The 26,069-nt window shown below is 50.5% G+C and overlaps 1 protein-coding gene across 3 annotated transcripts in view; it reads left to right on the forward strand.

The window, feature by feature from the left end:
• The window catches only part of kcnq3 (potassium voltage-gated channel, KQT-like subfamily, member 3), a 609,891-nt gene that overhangs the window by 567,382 nt on the left and 16,440 nt on the right, over positions 1-26,069 (forward strand). For all 3 annotated transcript variants that reach the window (XM_072467851.1, XM_072467853.1, XM_072467852.1), the window contains 2 exons: positions 5,399-5,501; positions 24,203-24,334. In XM_072467851.1, coding sequence (XP_072323952.1) covers positions 5,399-5,501; positions 24,203-24,334 — 235 coding nt within the window. The remainder of the gene's footprint in view (positions 1-5,398; positions 5,502-24,202; positions 24,335-26,069) is intronic.

Here is a 26,069-nt window from a genome sequence, read left to right on the forward strand (position 1 = left end):
ATATTTGTAAAATGCTTTATGATATCTCTCAGAAATATCTCAAAGTGCTTCAGAGACAAGAGGCTGAATTTTGCCATCTTAGTTTTTAAATGGGGAATGATAATTTCTAGGTCCATGACCTGGAGATGAAAGTAGTGTGCCTCCTGGAAGGAGTCTAATTAAGAATCTGCCTCTGGGCTCTCCCTCCAATTCAGGATGGTGGGTGTGTTGAGGAGGCGGGAGGCCAACTCAGCACACACCATTTAAAGGATGACCCACAGCCTTCACTGCGGTTGCCGTGAAAGTGCGGATGAAGAGACTGGCGCACAAGAGGGAGGAGCAGGCAGAGCTTAATGGACGCAAGAGGTTGTGAAGGAACCAGCAGGCGACTCGTCACCCCGGGCACCACCCATGACAGCACGTATCAACGGAATACTACTGCAGTGGCAGGCTAATGCCTCTGAGTGACCTCAGTCTTTACATTTCCGTCATTTAAAGTTCATCTCTCTTTCACGCACTTCTGTTCTGCACTCTAGGAACCGAGGACTTTGGAACAAGAGTAGGCCATTTGCCTCTTGAAGCCTGCTCCACCATTCAATAAGATCATGGTTGACATGGTTGTGGTCTCAATTCCACTTTCCTGTCTGCTCCCCCTTAACACTTGACTCCCTTATCTGTCAAAAATCCATCTAACTCAGCCTGGGATAAATTCAATGACCCACTGGTCCACTGAAGAAGAGAATTCCGCAGTCTCACGACCCTCAGAGAAGATATTTTTTCTTATCTCAAAGGGGAATCTCCAATTCTTTTTTAAATAAATTTAGAGTACCCAATTCATTTTTCCAATTAAGGGGCAATTTAGCGTGGCCAATCCACCTACCCTGCACATCTTTGGGTTGTGGGGGCGAAACCCACGCAAACACGGGGAGAATGTGCAAACTCCACACGGACAGTGACCCAGAGACGGGATCAAACCTAAGCCCTCGGCGCTGTGAGGCTGCAGTGCTACCCACTGTGCCACCGTGCTGCCCGGAATCTCCTATTCTTAAACAGTGGCCCCTAGTTCTAGTCTCCCCAACAAGAAGAAACATTCTCGTCTCCAGAATAAGAGTAAACATTCTCCTGTTATCCATCCTATGAAATCCCCTCAGGATCTTATGGGTGATCAGATCACCTCTCATTCTCCTGAACTCAAATAGGCCCAAAACAGGCCCAACCTGTTCAACCTTTCTTCATAAGGTTAGTCCCTCTCTCAGGCCTCTGATCTTCGGGTGAGCCTTCTCCAAAACGGCCTTCAGGATGCGCGACAACGCAGAATCGCCGAGCAGAAACTTATAGCCAAGTTCTGCACACGTAAGCACGGTCTCAACCGGGACCTTAGATTCATGTCGCATTACATTCACCCCCACCATTGGCCTGGGTTTGTGAAATCCTACCAACTGTCCTGGCTTGAGACAATTCACACCTCTTTAAACTGCGATTATCCCTCTCTCCAGTTTCTTCGTCTGGACCTGTAAAGACTTAATTACCTGCAAGGACTTGCATTCAAAGTATCGTCTTGCGTCATTGACATTGTCTATATATATGTTTCTGGAACCCACCTCTTCATTCACTTGAGGAAGGAGCAGTGCTCTGAAAGCTAGTGATTCGAAACAAACCTGTTGGACTTTAACCTGGTGTTGTAAGACTTCTTACTTTCCTCTCTCAGGAGTGAGCTGGGTGAACCTTCTTTGAAGTGATTCTAATGCAATTATCTAATTTTCCACATAAGGAGACCAAAACTCTACACAATGGGCAGGATTCTCCGGTACCCCCAGCTGCGTGTTTCCCGGCGGTGCAGTGCTCTCTTGCAGCGGGATTCCCTCTTCTCATCGCTTGTCAATGGGATTTCCCATTGTAGCCACCGCACGCTGCCAGAAACCCGTAGGTGGTGGTACGCTGACAGTGGGAAAAGAGGATTCCAACGGCTGAAGAATTCTGACCAATATTCCAGATTTGGCCTCAATAAGGCCCTGTACAGCTGCAGTAAAATATCTCTCCTTTGATACTCCATTTCCTTTACAATAAACACCAACATTTCATTTTCCTTCCTAGTCACTTGCTGTACCTGCATACTAACTTTTTGTGATTCAAGTACCAGGACACCCAGATCCTTCTGTACCAGGGAGTTCTGCAATTTCTCTCCATTTAAACAGCACACTGCCTTTCTATTCCTGCCAAAGTGACTCGCCTCCTGTGAGTTGACGAGAGACACTGGGTGGGATTCACCGCCTCACCAGCCCCATTTTCCAGTGCGGCGAGCCCCCATCGGCAGCGGGATTCTCCGTTCCTGCAGCCAGCCAATGGGGTTTCCCATTGTGGCCACCTCATGCCGTCGGGAAACCCGTGAGCGTGTGTGTGCTGCCAGCGAAGCAGTGGATCCCACAGACGGAGAATCCTGCAAACTATATGGGTCCCATAAGTCATTGTTAAAATTTAATTGTCCTGGGAAAGTATCTCTTAACTGTTCCTACATAACCACAGTTAGCTGTCTGCAGCCGCCATGTGGTTACTTTGCCGGCGTAGCATTTGGCCGACTGCCAGGAAAAGTGGACAGAAGCTGGAACTTGTCAGTAAACCGGTCCAGCTCATTATTTCCATATTTTCCTGACCTTTTACCCCCATGCCTTAAAACCAGCCCCTAGGAGCCTTGGAAATATGCCCCCAACGGAGTGCCATGAGCTTTGTTATGTAGGCAAACATAGCAGCTACTTTGAGTAGAATACCTCAAAAAACAATAAGGCAAAGTACCAATTAAAAACAGAAAATGTTGGAAATGTACATCAGATCTGGCAAGGTCTATGGAAAGAAGAACATGGAGGGGGGGGGGAATTTCGCGGCCACAGAGAATGTGGAGAATCATTCAAAAGTACGTGACTTGGGTGGGACTGGAAAATTCCAACTGCGGGAATTCCAACTGATAAAACTCCGCCCAGAGTTAATGTTTCTATTCGAACTGGAATTGAACTGAATTGCGTTAAGCCAGTGAATGTAAATGTGAACCCTGGCTAAGCTTCCCCCTTGCAAGCTTGAAATAATGATAGTTTCCTGGCTAATCCAGTACAGAAGAGGAATTTAAGATGAGGCCATCCTGATCTTTAAGGACCAGCCTTAATATGAGAGGAAAATGTCATCCTGCTCAATGGCCAATATTCATTCAGTGTGATTTGGACAAGTTGAGTGAGAGGGCAAGTGAATGGCAGAAGCAGTATAATTTGGAGAAATGCGAGGTTATCCACTTCGGTAGCAAAAACAAGAAGGCAGACTATCATCTGAATGGCCATAGATTAGGAGAGGGGAATGTGCAACGAGACCTCGTACACCGGTCACTGAAGGTAAGCATGCAGATGCAGCAGGCAGTAAAGAAGGCAAAAGGTATGTTGGCTTTCATAGTGAGAGGATTCGAGTACAGGAGCAGGGATGTCTTGCTACAATTATACAGGGTCTTGGTGAGGCCACACCTGCAATTTTGGGTGCAGTTTTGGTCTCCTTATCTGAGGAAGGATGTTCTTGCTCTAGAGGGAGTGCAGTGAAGGATTACCAGACTGATTCTTTGGGATGGCGCGACTGACATATGAGTCGATTAGGATCGTATTCACTGGGGTTCAGAGGAATGAGGGGGGATCTCATAGAAACCTATAACATTCTAACAGGACTGGACAGGGTAGATGCAGGAAGGATGTTCTCAATGGTGGGTGTGTCCAGAACCAGGGGTCACAGTGTGAGGATACGGTGTAGACCATTTAGGATAGTGGTGAGGAGAAATTTCTTCACCCAGAGAGTGGTCGACCTGCGGAATTCATTATCTCAGGAAGTATGTTTTCAAGGAGCAGTTAAGTATAGCAGGGCGAAGGGGATGAAAGGAGAAAGTGCGATTAGGCTATTGAGTTGGATGACAGCCATGGTCATAATGAATGACGGAACAGGCACGAAGGGCTGAATGGCCTCCTCCTGAGGGGCGAATGGACTCCTCCTGAGGGCCAAATGGCCTCCTCCTGAGGGGCGAATGGACTCCTCTTGAGGGGCGAATGGCCTCCTCCTGAGGGCCCAATGGCCTCCGCCTGAGGGGCGAATGGCCTCCTCCTGAGGGGCGAATGGCCTCTTCCTGAGGGGCGAATGGCCTCCTCCTAAGGGCCGAATGGCCTCCTCCTGAGGGGCGAATGGCCTCCTCCTAAGGGCCGAATGGCCTCCTCCTGAGGGGCGAATGGCCTCCTCCGAAGGGCCGAATGGCCTCCTCCTGAGGGGCGAATGGCCTCCTCCTGAGGAGCGAATGGCCTCCTCCTAAGGGCCGAATGGCCTACTCCTGAGGGGCGAATGGCCTCCTCCTGAGGGGCGAATGGCCTCCTCCTAAGGGCCAAATGGCCTCCTCCTGAGCGGCGAATGGCCTCCTCCTGAGGGGCGAATGGCCTCCTCCTAAGGGCCAAATGGCCTCCTCCTGAGCGGCGAATGGCCTCCTCCGAAGGGCCAAATGGCCTCCTCCTGAGCGGCGAATGGCCTCCTCCTGAGCGGCGAATGGCCTCCTCCTGAGGGGCGAATGGCCTCCTCCTGAGCGGCGAATGGCCTCCTCCTGAGGGGCGAATGGCCTCCTCCTGAGGGGCGAATGGCCTCCTCCTGAGGGGCGAATGGCCTCCTCCTAAGGGCCAAATGGCCTCCTCCTGAGCGGCGAATGGCCTCCTCCTGAGGGGCGAATGGCCTCCTCCTAAGGACCAAATAGCCTCATCCTGAGCGGCGAATGGCCTCCTCCTGAGGGGCGAATGGCCTCCTCCTAAGGGCCGAATGGCCTCCTCCTGAGGGGCGAATGGCCTCCTCCTAAGGGCCGAATGGCCTCCTCCTGAGGGGCGAATGGCCTCCTCCTAAGGGCCGAATGGCCTCCTCCTAAGGGCCGAATGGCCTCCCCCTGAGGGGTGAATGGCCTCCTCCTGAGGGGCGAATGGCCTCCTCCTAAGGGCCGAATGGCCTACTCCTGAGGGGCGAATGGCCTCCTCCTAAGGGCCGAATGGCCTACTCCTGAGGGGCGAATGGCCTCCTCCTAAGGACCAAATGGCCTCATCCTGAGCGGCGAATGGCCTCCTCCTGAGGGGCGAATGGCCTCCTCCTAAGGACCAAATGGCCTCATCCTGAGCGGCGAATGGCCTCCTCCTAAGGGCCGAATGGCCTCCTCCTGTTCCTATTTTCTATGATTCTATGTTTCTAATCGGAGATGATACTTTTACTTGGATTTTTTTACCATCTCTGTTATCCCATTAATGCCTCCGAGCTGCTGGTAGAGGGAGAATGTTTCACCTATTCGGGGTCAGCTAGCGGCATCATGAATGGAGAGAGCAGATTATTATAAATTTTGTTTCCAAGTTAAACTCCAACATTTAACATTGTGATACAGATGCTGCTGCCGAGGTGGACCAGGAGCCTGAGGACAAGGGTTACCAAGCTGACCTCATGGAAGATTTAATCCCAACATTGAAAACGGTCATCAGGGCTACAAGGTAGGTTTTGCGACAGAAATATGGGAAAATTGAGTTTTGTAGTGCCTTCTCTATTGGGTGCCACAAAAAGCCAATGCTCTTTGGATGGAATTAAATAATAATGAGTGAAGAATAAACAAAGTATGTTTTTAGAGAATGCTGGCTCTGAACTGAACTTCACATTGCTCAGCACTAAGACTATCTCTGGACAGTCATGAGATTTCTTTGACACAAGCTGTAAATCGGAATGTTGTTGCTGGCACCTTCTCAGAGGGACAGGAAAGTGGACCTGACGTGATGATCACATCAGCCATAAAAATATTGAATGGTGGAGAAGACTCGAGAGCCTACTGGGCCTACTCCAGCTAGACCTGCATCTTGGAAGTAATAAGTAATATGTATAGGCCAAACTTCATTTTCCAATTATTTTCCTATCTTTCAGGTTTAATGATGTTCTCCCGTGTTTTGTTGACTGGTCCTGATGATTACCCACCACAACGCCACCCCATATGTCCACCACCACTCTGCTCTCCACCCGCCCACCACCACCACTCTGCCCCTCCATCCCCCACCACCACCACTCTGCCCCTCCATCCCCCACCACCACCACTCTGCCCCTCCATCCCCCACCACCACCACTCTGCTCTCCACCCGCCCACCACTCCGCCCTCCGCCCGCCCACCACTCCGCCCTCCGCCTGCCCACCACTCTGCCCTCCACCCGCCCACCACCACTCCACCCGCTCACCACTCGCCCTCCACCCATCCACCACCACTCCGCCCTGCACACACCCACCACAACTCCGCCCTTCACCCGCCCACCACTCTGCCCTCCACCCACCCACCACCACTCTGACCTCCACTCGCCCACCACCACCACTCCGCCCTCCACCCACCCACCACCACTCTGCCCTCCACCCACCCACCACCACTCCGCCCTTCACTCGCCCACCACCACCACTCCACCCTCCACCCACCCACCACCACCACTCCGCCCTCCACCCACCCACCACAACTCCGCCCTGCACCCGCCCACCACCACTCTGCCCTCCACCCACCCACCACCACTCCGCCCTTCACCCGCCCACCACCACCACTCCACCCTCCACCCACCCACCACCACTCCGCCCTCCACCCACCCACCACCACTCCGCCCTCCACCCGCCCACCACCACTCTGCCCTCCACCTGCCCACCACCACTCCGCCCTCCACCCACCCACCACTCTGCCCTCCATCCCCCACCGCCACTCTGCCCTCCACCCACCCACCACCACTCTACCCTCCACCCGCCCACCACCACTCCGCCCTCCACCCGCCCACCACTCCGCCCTCCACCCACCCACCACTCTGCCCTCCACCTGCCCACCACCACTCCGCCCTCCACCCGCCCACCACTCCGCCCTCCACCCACCCACCACCACTCCGCCCTCCACCCACCCACCACTCTGCCCTCCACCTGCCCACCACCACTCCGCCCTCCACCCGCCCACCACTCCGCCCTCCACCCACCCACCACCACTCCGCCCTCCACCCGCCCACCACTCCGCCCTCCACCCGCCCACCACCACTCTGCCCTCCATCCCCCACCACCACCACTCTGCCCTCCACCCACCCACCACCACTCCGCCCTCCACCCGCCCACCACTCCACCCTCCACCCACCCACTACTCTGCCCTCCACCCGCCCACCACTCCGCCCTCCACCCGCCCACCACTCCGCCCTCCACCCACCCACTACTCTGCCCTCCACCTGCCCACCACCACTCCGCCCTGCACCCGCCCACCACCACCACTCCGCCCTCCACCCGCCCACCACCACCACTCCGCCCTCCACCCGCCCACCACCACCACTCCGCCCTCCACCCGCCCACCACCACTCCGCCCTCCACCCACCCACCACCACTCTGCCATCCACCTGCCCACCACCACTCCGCCCTCCACCCACCCACCACAACTCCGCCCTGCACCCGCCCACCACCACCACTCCGCCCTCCACCCACCCACCACAACTCCGCCCTGCACCCGCCCACCACCACCATTCCGCCCTCCACTCACCCACCACCACTCTGCCATCCACCTGCCCACCACCACTCTGCCCTCCACCCACCCACCACCACCACTCTGCCCTCCACCCACCCACCACCACCACTCTGCCCTCCAACCACCCACCACCACTCTGCCCTCCACCCACCCACCACCACCACTCCGCCCTCCACCCACCCACCACCACCACTCCGCCCTCCACCCACCCACCACCACCACTCCGCCCTCCACCCACCCACCACCACCACTCCGCCCACCACCCACCCACGACAACTCCGCCCTGCACCCGCCCACCACTCCGCCCTCCACCCACCCACCACTCTGCCCTCCACCCACCCACCACCACCACTCTGCCCTCCACCCACCCACCACCATTCTACCCTCCACCCGCCCACCACCACTCCGCCCTCCACCCGCCCACCACTCCGCCCTCCACCCACCCACCACCACAACTCCGCCCTCCATCCGCCTACCACCACCACTCTGCCCTCCACCCGCCCACCACTCCGCCTTCCACCCGCCCACCACTCCACCCACCCACCACTCCACCCTCCCACCACCACTCTGCCTCTCCACCCCCCCCCCACCACTACCCTGGCCCTCCATCCCTCACCACCATTCGGCCCTCCATCCCCCACCACCACCACTCTGTCCACCACCCACCAACCACCACTCTGCCCCTCCACCCCTCCGCCACCACTACTCTGCCCTCCACCCGCCCACCACCACTCTGCCACCCATCCCGCATCACCTCCACTCTGCTCCCCATTCCCCCGCCACTCCGCTCCCCCATTCCCACCACTCGTCTCCACCATCCCACCACCACTTCACTTCCCCATCCCGCCACCACCATTATTCTGCTCCCCCAAAACTACCATGGTGCGACCATCAATTCACACGAAACCAAGAGTAGAAGTAAACTGTGGCTTTAATCAACTAGAACAGTGCCTGCCAGTGAGAGCCGCCTTCAGGGCTACTGCTCTTTATACCTCCCCTCAAGGGGTGGAGCCGGGGGCGGAGCCCACAAAGCACCAACATGATACATTACAGGTAATAGCTTACAATGGTCCATAGGTGGAGCCCACATTGGCAACAGCGCAATACAGTTATATACATAGTGAATGGTTACTGCAATCCGTTCACCACACACCACTCTGTTCCCCCCTCCTCCCACCACCTTCACTCTGCCCCCACTTTCCTTTTATTAGAAAAGAATTTCCTTGCATTCTGTTGAACATTAAAAAAAATATTTCCCGTTGTTCCTCATCGTTATTTGCCAATATTATTCTCCGCTTCATTTTCGCAACTTCTCTTTCCAGCCCTCCAAAACAACTTTACTCAAACCCACCTACCTGGATTTCACCATTCTTTTATCCTTCTATGTTATAAAAACTAAACATATTGTATTCTGGTCACTATTGTCTAAATGATCCCTTACTTTTATTTCTCTTATCTGCTCTGATTCATTCCCCATTACTAGATCAATTGGCAAATCTTCCCTCGGAGGACTTTTTACATTTTGGGTTGGATTTTATGGAGCACCGTATTTACACACCCTCCCTCCCCCACAACTGAAAAGTTGCTTATCAGCTTTCCTACCCAAAGCCCAGCTGCCCCACAGTGATATTACATTTGGAGCAGCATTAATTTTTTCAGAGTGAGACTTGATTCTGGGACGAAGTGATGGAGCCCAGTCTTCAAGTTAAGTCCAGGCCGACCCGGAGGCTCTGCCACAGTATTTCTGGGCCCGCCAGGTTCCCTGTGCATTGCTGGAAAAGGTGGAGACTGAGCTTGGTCGTTTGAAGTCTTTGAGGAACATCAAGCCCGTCCAGTTCACTGATTGGGCAGCGCCGGTGGTACCGGTCATGAAGCGGACAAAACGGTTTGCAAATGCGGGGACTATAAATTAACTGTAAGCATGGCTTCGCGGTTGAATCGCTACCCCTGCCCCACATTGAGGATCTCTACGCAAAGCTTGCGGGTGGACATTCGTTCATGAAACTCAATATGAGCCACGCTTATTTGCAGCTGGAGTAGGATCGTGCCCAAGTATGTCACTATCAATACGTAGAGGTGCCTGTACGAGTATACACAGCTGTCTTTCGGAGTGTCCTCCGCCCGTGCTATTTTTCAGCACGTAAGGGAGAACATCCGGCGAGGATTCCTAGATGACGTGCTGGTCGCGGGAGCCTCTGTGCAAGAGCACTTGGATAAACTAGAGGCTGGATTGAAGTGGTTTTCTGAAGCTGACGTCCGCCTACGGCAAGCGAAGTGCATATTCCATACAAGGGAGGTAGTCTACCTTGGCTATCGGGTGGACCGCGAAGGTCTACACCCTGGCTGTCGGATGCACCACAAAGGTATTGTGGCGCACAAAGACTCCGTGAGACGAATAGAGTGAAGTCGATGAGGCTTTATTAAGCATGTCTGTTCCCCAGCAGCCCGATAGTAAACTGGCCTGCGGGGGAAGGCACCGGCTTCTTATACTTCGCCTTCAGGGCGGAGTATGAGGTCAACGGCCATCCAGGACCCGGGATCTGTCAGCCAATGACATTAGGGCTTCCAGTCCCACATGACCCCCAATACATACTACCACATTCACCCCTTGTCAAAAATGAACCCGGCGGGGTGATGCTTCGTATGGTGGTAAGGGTTTACAGTACTGGTCCTTGGAGGATAGAACAGTTACATGGTAGTACAGTATTGGACAGTATCGTCCTGTTACAACTATTTACAGCGGATATAGGAAAAACAAAATGTTCATTGGACAGTCCATCTTTGTTTTACATCGACGCCACGAGTCGGTCGGGCGGTCTGGTCGTCCGTGTCGATCGCCTCGGCCCCGGCGGTGGTGGTGGTGCTTGCACCAGCATTGTCGCCTCCGGGAGCCGCCGTCTTGTCGCGAGCTGGTAGCGAGCGTAGATTTGGTTAACTGGGCGAACGTAGAGACTTCTCAGTGCTGTGAACGCCGTCTGGAAATCGCGGGTGTCTTCAATGAGGGTGAAAATCTCCGTGCTCACCCTCGAGTGCAGGACCTGCAGTTTTTGTTCGTCTGAGACTCGGCCTGTGGTCGATGTGATGTAGGCCTCAAAGCAAGTCTGCCAGTGTTTGAAGGCTGCTGCCGCATTCACTGCGTGGGGGCTGATCCTCAGGCATTCTGGAATGATCCTGAGCTCCATAGTCCTTTTTAGGCACGCTTAATAAATTGTGGCGCACAAAGACTCCGTGAGACGAATAGAGTGAAGTCGATGAGGCTTTATTAAGCGTGTCTGTTCCCCAGCAGCCCGATAGTAAACTGGCCTGCGGGGGAAGGCACCGGCTTCTTATACTTCGCCTTCAGGGCGGAGTATGAGGTCAACGGCCAACCAGGACCCGGGATCTGTCAGCCAATGACATTAGGGCTTCCAGTCCCACATGAACCCCAATACATACTACCACAGGTGTACACTACATCGCGGAGAGGTTGTGCGACATCCAGCAGGCCCCCACCCCGACGGACGCCTCGGAACTTCAATCTTTCCTTGGTCTCATTAACTATTGCAGAAAGTTTCTCTCGACCCTGGCTCCCTTTTTAAAAAAAATCTTTTTATTGGCATTTTCAAAATTATATACATTGCTGTTCGTTTTCATTTATTGTACAGTCACAAACATTCCTTCTTAGGTTTCTCTATTTACAGTCTGTCGCCGTCTGGCTCAGCATACATTCCTCCCTATACCCCTCCCCCGCTGCTCCAACTCCTCTCTCCTTGACCCCCCCTTCCTTCCACCCTTTTTCACTGCTGCTCCCCATTTTGTCTTGCTGGGTTTTGCTACCTCACCCTGCTCCTCCCCCCACCACCACCCCCCCCCCCCCCCCACCCCCCCGGTTCTCCCTCGCTTTACTCTTTCTATCTTGTCCTGGCTATTTCCTCCTGGCTACTGGCTATTTATTTATTTATGCATTGGCCACGAACAGTCGGGTGAATGGCTCCCATGTTTTGTGGAAGCCCTCTTCCGACCCACAGATGTTGAATTTGATTTTCCCCATTTGGAGAGATTCTGAGAGGCCAGACAGCCAGTCTGCAGCTTTAGGTGGTGCTGCTGATCGCCAACCGAGCAGGATTCTATGGAGGGCAATCAGGGAGGCAAAGGCAAGGGCGTCCTCTCTCCTCCCCATGAAGAGATCTGGCTGACTTGATACCCCGAAGACCGCCACTTTTGGGCATGGCTCCACCCTCATCCCCACCACTTTGGACATTGCCTCGAGTAAGGCAGTCCAGTACCCAGCAAGTCTCGGGCAAGACCAGAACATGTGGGCGTAGTTGGCCGGGCCTCCTTGGCACCGTTCACATCTATCCTCCACCTCCGGAAGAACCTGCTCATTCGGGTTCTGGTCAAGTGGGCTCTATGCAGCACTTTTAGCTGCGTTAGGTTGAGCCTCGTGCATGTGGAGGTAGAGTTGACCCTGTGCAGTGCTTCGCTCCAGAGTCCCCACCCTATTTCGATCCCCAAGTCTTCCTCCCATTTCCTCCTTGTCGTGTCCAGTTCGGTGTCGGCCCTCTTTAGCAGTTGTTCATACATGTCACTCCAATTCCCGCTGCCTAGGATGTCTGCATCCAATAGCTCTTCTAATAGTGTCTGTCGTGGTGGTCACGGGTATGTCCTTGTCTCCTTCTGCAGGAAGTTTTTAAGCAGGTATCTGAGTTTGTTGCCTTTAGCTAGTTGGAATCTCTGCATCAGTTCTTCCAGTGTTGTGACCCTGCCGCAGTGTATAGGTCCCTGACTGTCAATGTCCCCCCCCCGTCCTGTCTCCACCTTTTAAAGGTGGCGTCGGTGAGTGCTGGTGTGAATCTGTTGTTATTGCAGATGGGGGCTTTGTCGGACGTTTCGGTCAGTCCGAATTGCTGCCATAGTTGGTTCTACGTCTGGAGGGTGGCTATCACCACTGGGCTGCTGGAGTATTTCTTGGGCAGTGATGGGAGTGCCGCCGTGGCGAGGGCCCAGAGGGAGGTATCCTTGCTGGAGGCTTCCTCCGCACACAGTCACTCAGCCACTGGCTCCTTTATCCATCCCATCACTCTCTCCGCCATCGCAACCCAGTGGTAGAATTGTAGGTTTGGGAGGGCTAGCTCTCACCTGGATTTTGTTTTCTGTAGGACCTTCCTTGTGATCCTAGCATTCTTTCCTCCCCATACAAACGCCATGATTAATTTGTCCAATGCGTTGAAAAAGGCCTTAGGGATATAGATCAGGATGGATCTTAGTAGGAAGAGGTATCTAGGCAGTACGTTCATTTTGATCGTCCGCATTCGTGGGAGTGTGTCCACCTCTGCAGGTCCTTTTTGACTTCCTCAGTCAGGCTGGTCATGTTGAGTTTGTAGCCCGAGAAGGCACCAAACTCTTTCAGGAACGCGATGATTCCTTCCATGCTGCTTTGTGGGTCCGAGATGTAGAGAAGCAGGTCATCCATGTAGAGCGAAACTCTATGCTCTCTGCCTCCTCTTTGGATCCCCTTCCAGTTCTGAGAGCGACCGCTAATGGTTCGATCACTAGGGCGAACAGCAGTGGTGACATCGGGCATCCCTGCCTGGTGCCCCTGTGCAGCTGGAAGTACTGGGAGCTGGCGTTGTTTGTCCGTACGCTCGCCATGGGAGCATTGTACAGGAGTTTCACCCATGAGGTGAATCCTTTTCCGAGCCCGAACCGCTCCAGCACCTCTATAAGGTACTTCCACTTGACTCTGTCGAAGGCCTTTTCTGCGTCCAGGGAGATGATCACCTCAAATGCTCTGTCCCTGGATGGGGTCATGATCATATTCAGCAGGCGCCTGATGTTCGATGTTAGCTGTCTACCTTTGACAAAGCCCGTTTGATCCTCTGCGTCCACCTCTGGTACGCAGTCTTCTAGCCTTTTGGCTAGGATTTTGGCCAATATTTTGGCATCTACATTCAGCAGCGAGATGGGTCTGTATGAACCACATTCAGTCGGGTCTTTGTCTTTCTTAGGTATTAGCGAGATTGAGGCCTGTGCTACCATAGGTGGCAGGATGCCTCTCGCCAGCGAATCTGTGAACATCTCCCGCAGGTGTGGGGCAGTGCTGTCGCAAATGTTTTGTAGAAGTCCGCCGGGAACCCGTCTGGTCCTGGCGCCTTCTCCACTTGCATGGAGTTTATACTCTCATGATCTCTCCCAGTTCTAGCGGTGCTCCCAGACCCCGTTTCTGTCCTCCCCTACGACTGGCATGTCCAGTCCATCGAGGAACTGATTCATCCCCGAGTCCCCTGGTGGGGCTCTGAGGTGTACAGTCCCCGGTAAAAGTTTGCAAAGGTTTTGTTAACCTTGTCTGGGTCCATTTCTAGCATGCCTCTGTTATCCCTAATTAGTGCAATCACTCTGGTGGCTGCCTGCTTTCTCAGCTGATGCGCCAACACGCTGCTGGCTTTGTCCCCGTGTTCGTATAGAGCCCCCGTGCCTGGCGGAGTTGGTGCACTGTTTTCCTCGTGGAGAGCAGGTCAAAGTTCATTTGTCGATTTTTCCTCTCCACCAAGAGTTCTACAGTCAAGGCCTCGGAGTGGTCACGTTGGCTCCCTGACACCTTCTTCTAAAAAAGATTACGTATGGGTCCGGGCCAGCTGCAGCAAACAGCTTTTTGAGTAAAGAAGCAGTTGTCCTCTTCCGGGTTAATGACCCAATCCAATCCCGCCAAGCCTTTGCTCATCACATGCAACACTTCCCCTTATGGTATTGGGGCCGTTTTGTCCCATCGGATGGAGAATGGAAGGGAACAGCCGATTGCCTTCACCTCCCGAAAGTTGGCTGCAGTGGAAAGGAAGTATGTGCAGATCGTGATGGAAGGTCTGGTGGTGGTGTTCGTCATGAAACGCTTTCATCAATATGTCTACGGCCACCAATTTACTATCGTTATGGATCATAAGCCTTTGCTCAGACTCTTCAAGGAGGATAAGGTGATTCCGCCAATTGCTTCTGCACGAATCCAGCGCTGGGCCTTATTACTAGCCGTATAGACCGGGGACTCAAATTGTGAATGCAAACGCACTGAGTCAGTTGCTTTTTTTGACTGGCCCCATATCGACTCCCAGGACAGTTGAGGTAATCACGACTCTGAATTTCATCATCTCCTTGCCTTGACGTACCCGATTCTATCAAACGTCCGGCACGTGGACAGCATCGACAGCTTCCAGGCGAGTTAAGGGCATTTTTCTCCAAGCTGTCTGAGTTCAGTGTAGAGGATAGATCCTGCTGTGTGCTACGTGCCTAACCGTCCCAGGAAAAGGACAGGAGTTGATCTTGGAAGACTGCCACAATGCTCATCCAGGCGTGTCCAAGATTAAAATGCTGGCATGCAGTTACGTATGGTGACGGGGCCTCAACACAAGCGTTGATAAGGTGGCCCAACAATGCTATGTTTGCAAGAGCATCAGAAGCTCCCGCCGACTGCACCCCTGAACCATTGGAAATGGCAAGACCGGCTGTGGACGGGACTGCATGCCAACTTTGTCGGTCATTTCAGGGGTCCATGTTCCTCTTATTGATTGATGGCCATTCAAAGTAGTTTGAAGTGCACAAGCTGGCGGGAACCACGTCCCGGGCAACCATTGAGAAGTTACGTTTATCATTTTGCACGCACTGTCTCCCTGAAGTACTTGTCACTGATAATGGCATTCCTTTTATGAGTGAGGAGTTCTCTGGGTTTCTGAAGGCAAATGTGTGCGACATATTTGTACTGCCTCATACCACCCAGCTTCCAATGGTTTAGCGGAGCGAGTGGTGCAACCATTTAAACAGGGCCCCAAGAAACCATCGATGGACACTAGGTTGACTCATTTCTTGTTTTGCTACAGGACCACTCGGCATGTGGGAATACAGGCCCAGTCCCCTCAATCTCTCCTCCTTAAACAATCCCGCCATCCGATGGATTAATCTGATGAACCTTGGTTACACTCTCTCTATGGCAAGTACATCACCCCTAAGATAAGGGGAGCAATACTCCAGCTGAGGTCTACCGAAGACTCTATGCAGCTGTAGCAGGACATTTTACCTCCTGTACGATCCTCTTACGATGAAGGACAACATTTGCCTTCCTAAGTGCTTTCTGCACTGCATGGTAGCTTTTAGTGACTCATGAACAAGGACACCCAGGTCCCTTTGGAAACTTGCACTTTCCAACCTATCACTATTTAAGAAATATGCTGCCTTCCTGTTTTTTTCCACTAAAGTGAATGACTTCACACTTATTCACATTATATGGGGAATTCAGATCAATACTTCCTTCCTTTCCACTTTAAGTATCTTCACAAATCAGGTCAGATAAAATATGCTGCATTACAAATGTGGATGCCATTTATTATCTAACATCACCTTCTATCCCATTGCATTTCGCAAATTAAGGTGAAAGAATAATACTTTAACTTGACAGCAAGGGTAAAAATATAGATGCTATATTCCGATGTTGTGGGAGGGAATGACGTCTATCCAGTAGGTATAAAATGGTATCATGAATAGTTCATTAAATCACAAATGAACTACGTTACTTGCGGTCAGTGAAAGTTGGAACTCCTTTGTTAAAACATATCATTTCATTTCAACTATCACAAGATTCCAGTGCTACCCATTTGATCTCTATTTCAGGACAGACGTTGGCGTACTCTCTCCCTTTTTGACTACTTTACCCCTTTTCCTCCAACACTGCAAAGCTCAGATGTGAGAATGTAGAATTATGTAAATTGCCAGCCATTTTCTGGGATTTTACACCAAATGAAAGATTTCCACCTTTAGTTTTGATTTGGTGGGAGCATTTGGTATTTTTTATTGGAACTTTGTCATTACAAAGATTATTATTGTACGCAATGGAAAAACATTTCCCCACAATCACACAGGATGTCTGTGTACTGAACCATTCAATTGTCCAGTTCCCTGGAGATGCAATAGAATCTGTCAAGGATTCATATTTGCCGTTCCTCTGAGAACCTGGGTGGCATTCTCCAGTTCTGAGACTTTGGGCTGGATTCTCTGATTTTGAGGCTATGTCCGGATCATGTGTCTAGTCTTATGACCAAAAAGACGGTGCTGCCCCCGCACCGATGCTCTACCCAGAGGCGGTCAGCACCAACAGCCATACCGTCCAGGCTGGCCAGCAGTGCCAGAAGAAACTGCACAACCTCCTCAGGGCGTCCAGGGTGAGTAGGCAGCACTGTGTCCCTGCTACCAACCAATCCCACACACCCATAACCCGAACCCCCCCAGTCTGGAGAGTGGCTCAACCCCCACCCTGCACCACATGCCGGCACCCATACCGGCGGCTGTGGCTGGGTGTCCTGGCCACTGAGGCCACCAGCTGCCCACCCCCTGGGCTGCATGTGTCGGACTGTCTAACACTGTCGTTTTCTGTTTCTACACCTCTTCCCGCCTGAGGAGGAGGCTGCGCACAACCGCCGGGAGTGTGAGAAAGCAGGCGAGGGTCCTCCGGCCCTGCGGCCCCTCACCGTGGCCAAGAAGAGGGCCTTGGATGTGGTCAGTGGCCCGGAAGAAAGGGAAGTCGCCGAGGTGGAGTTTGGCTGCAGGCAAAGAAGTGAGACCTGCTTAGTTGCGGTTCCTCGTTATGCGTGTGTCAAGCCCCCCCAACACCACCCCCACACCACCTCACCCCCACTTCACCCTCACTTCACCCTCATCCTACACCACCCCCCACCCTCACCCCCACCAACACCACTCTACCCTGGCCTGCAGTCTAATCATGCATCTTGCCTTGTGTCTTACAGGGCCTGCTGGAGATGAGGTGGGCCCATCTGACGCCCCCCGCCCCCAGCCAGTGTCACAGCTGGAGCCCACCCATGAGCCGAGCAGTGACGCTGAGCAGCTCGGACACCAGCCCTCCGCCCGAGACTCAGGAGGTGTCAGTGATTTTCATTCACAGCTGTCTCCAACTCTCTCCACCACCCCAGAGACACTCACCTCGGTTGGGCATCTTAATGAAGAGGCTCCTGGGATACTCTCTGGTGCTCACCACACAGCTGCTCTGGTATAGCAAGTGGAGGTAGGAACTCCCCAAGGGGAGGACGGTTGAAAGGCGGGCTGACCCAAGGAACTAGCTGCCGTCTAGAAGGATCTCGAGCTACTGGACAGACAATCCCATTTATAGTGAAGGTGCAGTCACTGAGCCAGGGACTACAGGAGGGATTGTCGGCGAGTATCCAGTACCTGCAGGCGCAGTTGGAGGAGTCCGACCGCGTGCAGTAGCAGGAGGTGGTGCCAACCATGCGTACCACCCAGGCCAACACTGCACGGGTGGTGTCCGCGGTGGAGATATTGGGCGCGACGGTTTCAGCTACGGATCAGCATGTCCAAGGCCTGGGACACTCTGTGCAGGTGCAGGCCAAGGCCCAGGATAGGGTTGCCGCCTCACAGGCAATCATGACCCAGAGCAACCTGGAAATCACAACAGCGTTCCTGAGCATGGCCCAGTAACACCAGGCCATGGCTGGGAACGTCAGCGGCATTGCCCAGATGCTGGCCGACATAGTGCCTACACAGAGGGAGGTGGCCCAGTCCCAGAGGGCGATGGCGCAGTCACTGGCTAATGTGACACAAACCCAAAAGGTGGTGGCACAGCCGCAGCATAATGTGGCGCAGTCCTTGATGGAGATGGTCCACGCCCTATGCTCCATGACCACAAGTGTGCAGACCCTGGTCGAGATAAGAGCGGGCCTACAGGACTGGCAGCGTCAGGTGGCTCTGCTAACACCCCTGTCCCATGGAGTAGCCCATGGGCAATAAGGTACCCCGAAGGAGGAGGATGTGATGGGAACCCGGTGACTCCCGCAGGGGAGGTGCCGGAACATCGCTGCACCTCAGGGTCCCCCCCCTCTCCTCCTGTCCCTGGTGCAACTGATGGGCAATAGGCAGAATGGGGCACCCAAGCAGCAGTCGGACCCACCCAGGCCCTGTCGCCCCAGAAGGCGCTCGCCAACGGGGACCCAGGTTGTAGGGCAGGAATCACAGCAGGCCGCCTCCACCTCTGGGGAAACACCTAGACCCGTAACGCCAGGAAGTTAGGCACCAGTTACGTTGGCACGGGTGCAGGGCACAGTTTAGTGATAGGGGCTGTGATGATAAGTAGATTGTCACCTGTATTATCTGTATGTAAATAATAATATATGTATAACTGTTGTAGTACCAGCATCCGACCACCAGGTGGTTTGAGCATGCAGACACGTGACCCAGACACACCATCTGTTCCAAGAGTAAGGAGTTTGTAGCAGTCGTAATATTAGAGTAGCTCTGTAGTATCTTAGTATAAGTTAGTGTTAGACCATTATTTCCAAAACATTTTAGTAATTCGTTAAAGTAGTGTTCGGAATAAATAATTTTGTTTATAAGTCAAAGTTCTTTGTTCACAGTACAATATCACCATTCAACATCAGCCCAATCAAAAAACATTATTGGGGCTAGGGCACAAATCTGTAAATATTTGTTCACATGAAACACCTGTTACCACTGTTACAACCTACCTCAGTGCTCCGTCTGATGGTTGTGAAGGGTGGGCTGGTCTGGGCTGGCCAGGGGTGGTGGATGTGAAGGCGGACATGGCGGGGGGGGGGGGGGGGGGAAGGGCAGACCCTGTGGCTCTGTACTCCACACACCACCAACCCCCTTACCAATCGTCCTCACCACCGCCACCCCGGTGGATTCGATGGGACCGATTGACGGAATGGCCAGCTCGCATACAGGAATCACCCAAGTGGATGGTGGAAAGTGCTGCCATGGACAGGAGTCAGATGTTATCAAATGATGCAGAGCACCAGGGTTCATCGCAGAGCAGGTTGTCATCATCCTCCATCCCATGGACCAGACCCGCTGTTACTGCCAAACCAGGGCCCCCACCCCGTCGTGTGACAGGTATGTATCACAGAGGGAGTTGCAGGCAGATGACAGATGAGCTGAGCTGAAAAACTGGGATCATTTTTTTCTCGTTTCCTGTTACTCCTGTCAACTGATCTTTCACTCTGGTCATTTGACCACCTATGGCAGGGTTTTGTCTTGCCAGTGTTTGAATCGTATAAGCATCAGGCCGGGGTTATGCTTAATGTGAATTTTCTGTGCTCAGGGATACCACTGTGCTTCCATCAAGGTCAGTAGCCGAGTAGTTTTTGTGCTGAAGGAGTAACCCAGAGGATATGAGTTCAAGGTGCGTCCATGGTGAATAATAAAATTTAATCCAGTAAAGCACAAATAAAAACAAAAATGAAAGATCTCATAAAATCCCCATGACCTCACCTTTATGGAAAGCACCAGTCAACCTTGAGTTGTCAGGTTTACATGTGATTCCACTCCCAAGCTATGTGATTGATGCTTAATCTAAGAAAGAATGGCAGTAGTTACTTAGTTTCCCACGTCCCAAAAGAAAAGAAAATTTCAGATCATTTTCAGTAATATCATCCCAACACAGTAACATAATCCAAGCAGAATTAAGTGCAATGTTGGAGGCAGCACGATAGCGCAATGTTTCGCATTGTTGCCTCACGGCACCGAAGACGCGTTCAATCCCGGCCCCGGGTCACTGTCCATTGGAGTTTACACATTCACCCTGTGTCTGCGTGGGTCTCACCCCCACAACCCAAAAATATGTGCAAGGTAGGTGAATTGGCCACTCTAAATTGACCCTTAATTGGAAAAAAAAGAATTGAGTACACTGGGCGGGATTCTCCGCTCCCTCGCCGAAGTGCCCACGCCGTCGTGAACGCCGTCGAGGTTCACGACGGCGCGAAACGGCCCCTATCCCGACCAATTCAGGGCCCGATGATGGGCTAGGAGGCGCCGCGTCATTTACGCGCGCCAGGCCTTGTCGCCGTGTAAAGGCGGCACCGCATACATGACGCGGCCGGCACCGCATAACTGGCATCACCCGCGCATGCGTGGTTGCCGTCCTCTCCGAGTCTGCCCCGCAAGAAGATGGCGGACGGATCTTGCGGGGCCGCGGAAGGAAGGAGGTCCTCCTTCAGAGAGGACGGCCCGACGATCGATGGGAACCGATCGCGGGCCATCCCACATTTGAGGAACCCCCGGTGCAGGATCCCCCCTCCCGCCCCCGCAGGCCGCCCCCCCCAGCGTTCCCGCGCTGTTCCCGAAGGCAGCGACCAGGTGTGGACGGCGCCAGGGGGAACCCGTCGTTTTGGCCTGGCCGCTCGGCCCATCCGGGCCTGAGAATAGCGGGGGTGCCGGAGAATCGCCATTTTGGGTGTCTCCGGCGATTCTCCCAACCGGCGCGGGAGTGGAGAATCTCGCCCACTAAGTTTTTAAAAAACATTAAGTGCAATGCTGACTCACTGGTTTCAATTTCTATTACCTTAAACCAAAATGAATGGTATGCTGATGAATGTGGTTTAGAACTGTGTTGATGGGGTAAATTCTGAGTTTCCAAACTTTGAGCATTGAGCTTTGCTGGAAGGGATTACAGTATAGGTAATGAAGGTTGTGTTGTTGTGCTTGTGCTATGAGGCTGGATCAACACAGGGAGTGTGTAGAACACTGAAGTTACTTGGTTATATGCAGCTTTTTTCAAAAGCTGGGAAACCTGGTTGAAGCATGAGCCCCAGTGTGCAAGATACCAACAAGATTTAAAATGTAGAGAGAAGATAAAACAAATCAAGTAGCAGGTGACGCAAGAATTGGATGTTAAAAGATTGAAGATTGTGGAAGACACTGAGAGATGACGAGCTTTATCATTTTGTCCTGACAAAGAATAATTTATGATCTGGGATGGTGCTATTTCTTGGAATGGCTAATCTTTGTAGTGCAGCTGGCATTCGCAAAGCTTGTCTTGCCAGTCTGAAAGAATGATACCACTGTGTTTTTTTCATTCGTAAAGGATTAAAGTGCATGATCTGTTTACTTGTGACATTCATCTGGATGCACTTAGTGTGCAGTATCACCTGGCTTTCACATTATAGTACTGATAAAATGAAAGGAAAGCAAAGTATACAACTATACCTGAATATGCTAAAAGTCAACTGCTCAAAAGAAGATGTTATCTCTACTTCCAAAGGTAATAAATGAAAGACAAGACATGACTATTTTAAAGGGATCAACTGATTTAGGAAAGAAAATGCACATTGCTTCTTGAATTACACGCGACTGATCCACACAATGGTCTAATTGTGTTACATCATTCCTTGGATAAAATCTGACTCCAGGAGCTTTCTGTTTTTGGCATATGTGTGAGAACAGAAGGACACCTTTCGCCATTTAGAAAGAGTTTTCTTCATCCTAATAAAGTAAGAGCAACTGGATCCATTTTACTTTATATTAACCTGGGAGTAAAGCCCAAGCATCCCTACAATTCAAATTAAATTAGCACAGTAATTATGGAAAAATTATGCTTTGGAACATTTTTATTGCATGATCTAGGTAAAGGGAGAAAGCCTAAAATATAAGAAACTACCAATTTTGAAAAAAAGAAAAGAATATTTAAATCAATATTATTGTTATGATCCACATATAAGGGAAAAAAATTCCCACTTCCAGTAAATATTTGAAAGAATTATACATTTTTAGACATTTCCTGTAACAAATTACGAAAAGCACTATTGACAAACCATTAGTTTCTTTTTGTGGGCAACTTTAAACCACAGAAAGAATGTTCTTTTTATATATTCAACTGGAATTATAGTCATTATAACAAACAGTCCAGAGTTGCTTCTCGCTTCCAATGGGTTCACATTTTCCTATTTCGCCCAGTAGTAACTATTGGGTGGCATGGTAGCACAGTGGTTGGCACTGATGCTTCACAGCGCCAGGGTCCCAGGTTCGATTCCCGCTTGGGCCACTGTCTCTCGGAGTCTGCACGTTCTCCCCGTGTCTGCGTGGATTTCCTCCGGGTGCATCCGGTTTCCTCGCACAAGTCCCGAAAGACGTGCTTGTTAGGTGAATTGGACATTCTAAATTCTCTCTCTGTGAACCCGAACAGGCGCCAGAATGTGGCGACTAGGGGCTTTTCACAGCAATTTCATTGCAGTATTAATGTAAGCCTACTTGTGCAAATAATAAAGATTGTTATTATTATGAGTGACTGGCTCCATGTGTTTTCCTTAGTTTTCCGAGAATTTCCTAAATCCATTACAAGCAGTAAAGCTTGTCCTAGTGAATCTTCCCCTCTGAAAGGATGTTTCTGCTGGATGAATTTCCCAGAAACTTTAGATTGCTACAGAATGCACATCTACCATCTCCCTCCTATTTTCAGCTGTGGTAATTTGTAACGCCAAACAGCTCTTAGCCAAGCACATAGAACTGCTGCCTGTGATATTAATTAATTTGTTGGGGAATCCGAAACCTAATCTTTACAATACCTTCCTCTGCTTCCTTCTCAATTGCAATGTGAATTGCATGGGTCTTGTATTTAGGACCCCACACTATAGGAAGCATGTGAACACATTGGAGAGAGAGTGGAGAGGTTTACAAGATTGGTTCCAGGGATGAGAAGCTTTGATGATGAGGATAGATTGGGGAGGTTGGGACTATTCTCCTTGGAGAGAAGAAGGCTAAGAAGATATTTGATAGAGATGTTCAAAATCATGAGGGGGCTAGACAGAGTAGATAGGGAGAAACTGTTCCCACTCTTAAAAAGGATCAAGAATAAGAGGGTACAGATTTAAAGTGATTTGCAAAAGAAGCAAATGTGATGTGAGGAAAGACTTCTTCACAGCGAGTGGTCCAGATCTGGAATGCACTACATGGAAGTGTGGTGGAAGCAGGTTCAAAAGAGAGCATTAGATGATCATTTGAATAAAAACAACATGCAGGGGCGTGGGAAAAATCAGGGGAGTGGCACTAAGTCATGATGCTCATTTGTAGACCCGGTGCAGACACAATGGACTGAATGGTTGCCTTCTGCGCTGTAACAATTCTGTGGTCTGCTCTGTCCAGCCCCCTCATGAACATCTCTATAAAATATCCGCTTAGCCTTCTCTCCAAGGGGAACAGTCCCTACCTCTCCAATCTATCCTCATGACTGAAGTTTCTCATCCCTGGAACCAACCTTGTAAATCTCTTTGCACTCTCTCCATGTGTTCACATCCTCCCTATAGTGTGGCTCCCAGACTGTACACAATATCCAAGCTGAGGTCTAACTAGTTTCTTGTGTAACTTCAGCGTAACCTCTTTGCTCCTGTACTCTAGCAAAGAGAAGCAAGATAACAGAATTAAGAAAGAACATTAACCTTAGGAATATTTTGCTAAAATAAAGACAAGAAGGATTGCACTTGAGAGCGAGGTGAGAGTCAAATTATTGGTGCTACCTGGATATATATAGCCCTGACAGACTTAATAAATAATTCATTATTGCCTTTATTTTCTGATGAAGCTCTTTACTATTTTGTACTGTTAAGAGTTAAAAAGTAATTCAGCTTGTCAGGTTCTGGGCCACTATGAATGATAATAAGTATGCTGCATAAGATCAATACTATCTCAGTCACAACACAGGGGAATTTCATATTTTAATTCATCAAATTGTTATTAGAAAATGATTGATCATTTGTTTGAGAACCTGCACATGGTATATTCATTCTCTCGCTTAGCATCCTATGAAGAATAAACAATTTCCTAACATAAATGACAGCTGGATATCTCTGATCTTTGGTACTTGAATCAGTGAGAGGAAAGTAAAAACCATCTTGCTTATCCCTTCAGCATCATGAAATTTTTCCTCAACAAGAAAAAGTTCAAGGAGACTTTACGACCTTATGATGTGAAGGATGTTATTGAACAGTACTCAGCCGGACATTTGGACATGCTTTCAAGGATAAAATATCTCCAGTCAAGGTAAATGGTGAAAAACATATGAAAATGAGAATTGACACCTCCTTAAATGTTCGAATTTTATCATTTGTATATAAAAAGATTCACAGTCGGTGGGTGGCACTGGAGAGACCACATTTATTGCCTACCTTTCGCAATCATAAGAAGCTGGTGGGCTGTCACTAAATTGCTGCTGCCATTCTGCTAATGGTGTCCACATAGGCCTTAGATGAAGAGTTTGAAAATTCTGACCCAAAATGTGAACAAACAGTGATATGTGTCTTGATGGATGTGGCATATGAATGGAGGGGGAAGTAGGGGCTATAATATTGGCCTGATGTTGCTGCTCTTGGTTTTTCCTGTGATAGCAATCACAAAGTTGGGAGTTGCTGCTGGAAAAATCTTGGTGAGATGCTTTAGTGCATCTGGTACATTGCAAATAGTGTAACGACAGCGATGAATGGGGTGCATATGAAGAAGTGCTGAGCAAGGGACTACTTTACTGAGGATGGTGTAAAAAAGCTGGATTTTCAATATCCTGATAAGTATATGCCAAAGAATGAGCTGATTCTTGACTGAGGAACTGTCCGCAGTTTTAATTCCCAGTTTAGATCGAGGGATGAGGGCTGCCAGGCATGGCTCACCATATCACCAGTTTGAATCAAAATGAATTTACTAACCATTGATTAGGTACATTTAAACTGTTGAGTGAGTGAATTGTTGCTTTCTTGTCAAATCACCATGGAAAGAACAAGCCCAAAGTCATGTACCAAACACAGTTAATTTGTTAGAAATCATAGTTTAAAGTTGAAGTTGCATAGGTGAAAGCTGAACAGACAGGCATTGATATACAGTTACCTAGCAGTTGAGCAACAAATCATAGCAAAGATTATATGGGCATCACTCGAAAGCAGCACCAGTAGATGTTGAGGATTAACTGTAGCATTGACCAGAGCCTGAGATTGCCAATTGATGCAATTATTTTAAATATAATTCCTTAAATAGTTGACAAGTTAACAGCATTGAATAACTAGTTTATCAGACAGTTGTAGTCTAGGTTTGATTAATGATGTTCAGAGTTTTCATGACCTCATTCCAATGAGTGGCATGTTTGAATAATCTATTTCCTTCCCTGGCACACAGGCGTTAGCTTCTAGAGTCTAAAGTCAGTGAAGTTTGTGTTGCATCAAAGGGACTATGCATTTCACTTAGATCTTCAGTTCTGACTGGACCCACTTTGAACAGAAATGACAAAATCTGAGCTGGTTTCCCTCTCGCCTTTCTCTGATCTTGGATACATATAAAGTTAAATGATACTCTGCTCTGCCTGCAGCTGGTAATGACAACATTACAAGCTAACACAGTGTGTTACTAAAAGAAAAATAGTGGACAATCCCAGCAGGTCTGACAGCATCTGTGGAGAGAAAAGGGAGCTAATGTTTCAAGTCTGGATGACTCTTTGTCAAAGCTGTTAACTTGACCAAACCTCCAGTGGCGTGGCAATTGAGTTGAATTGCCAGTCTACTTGAAAGTTCTTACCTTAAAATGCTGGCGATCCTATCTTGCCTGACTTTCCGACTCAGGCCAGGCGAGTGTACACCGCATCCTAGGGCTTTGCGACAAAGGGCTGTATAGTTAAAGGGAAGTAAACCCCATCACCTATTTTACAGCATTAACTCCCCAATGCATCTTTGAGGTATTCCTGGAGCTAGTAAATTATAGCCCATGAGACGATTAGGTTACTTGCACTAAAAAATTA

Source organism: Scyliorhinus torazame, chromosome 11 (genome assembly GCF_047496885.1).
Source record: "Scyliorhinus torazame isolate Kashiwa2021f chromosome 11, sScyTor2.1, whole genome shotgun sequence".
In the NCBI taxonomy this organism is placed as follows: Eukaryota; Metazoa; Chordata; class Chondrichthyes; order Carcharhiniformes; family Scyliorhinidae; genus Scyliorhinus; species Scyliorhinus torazame.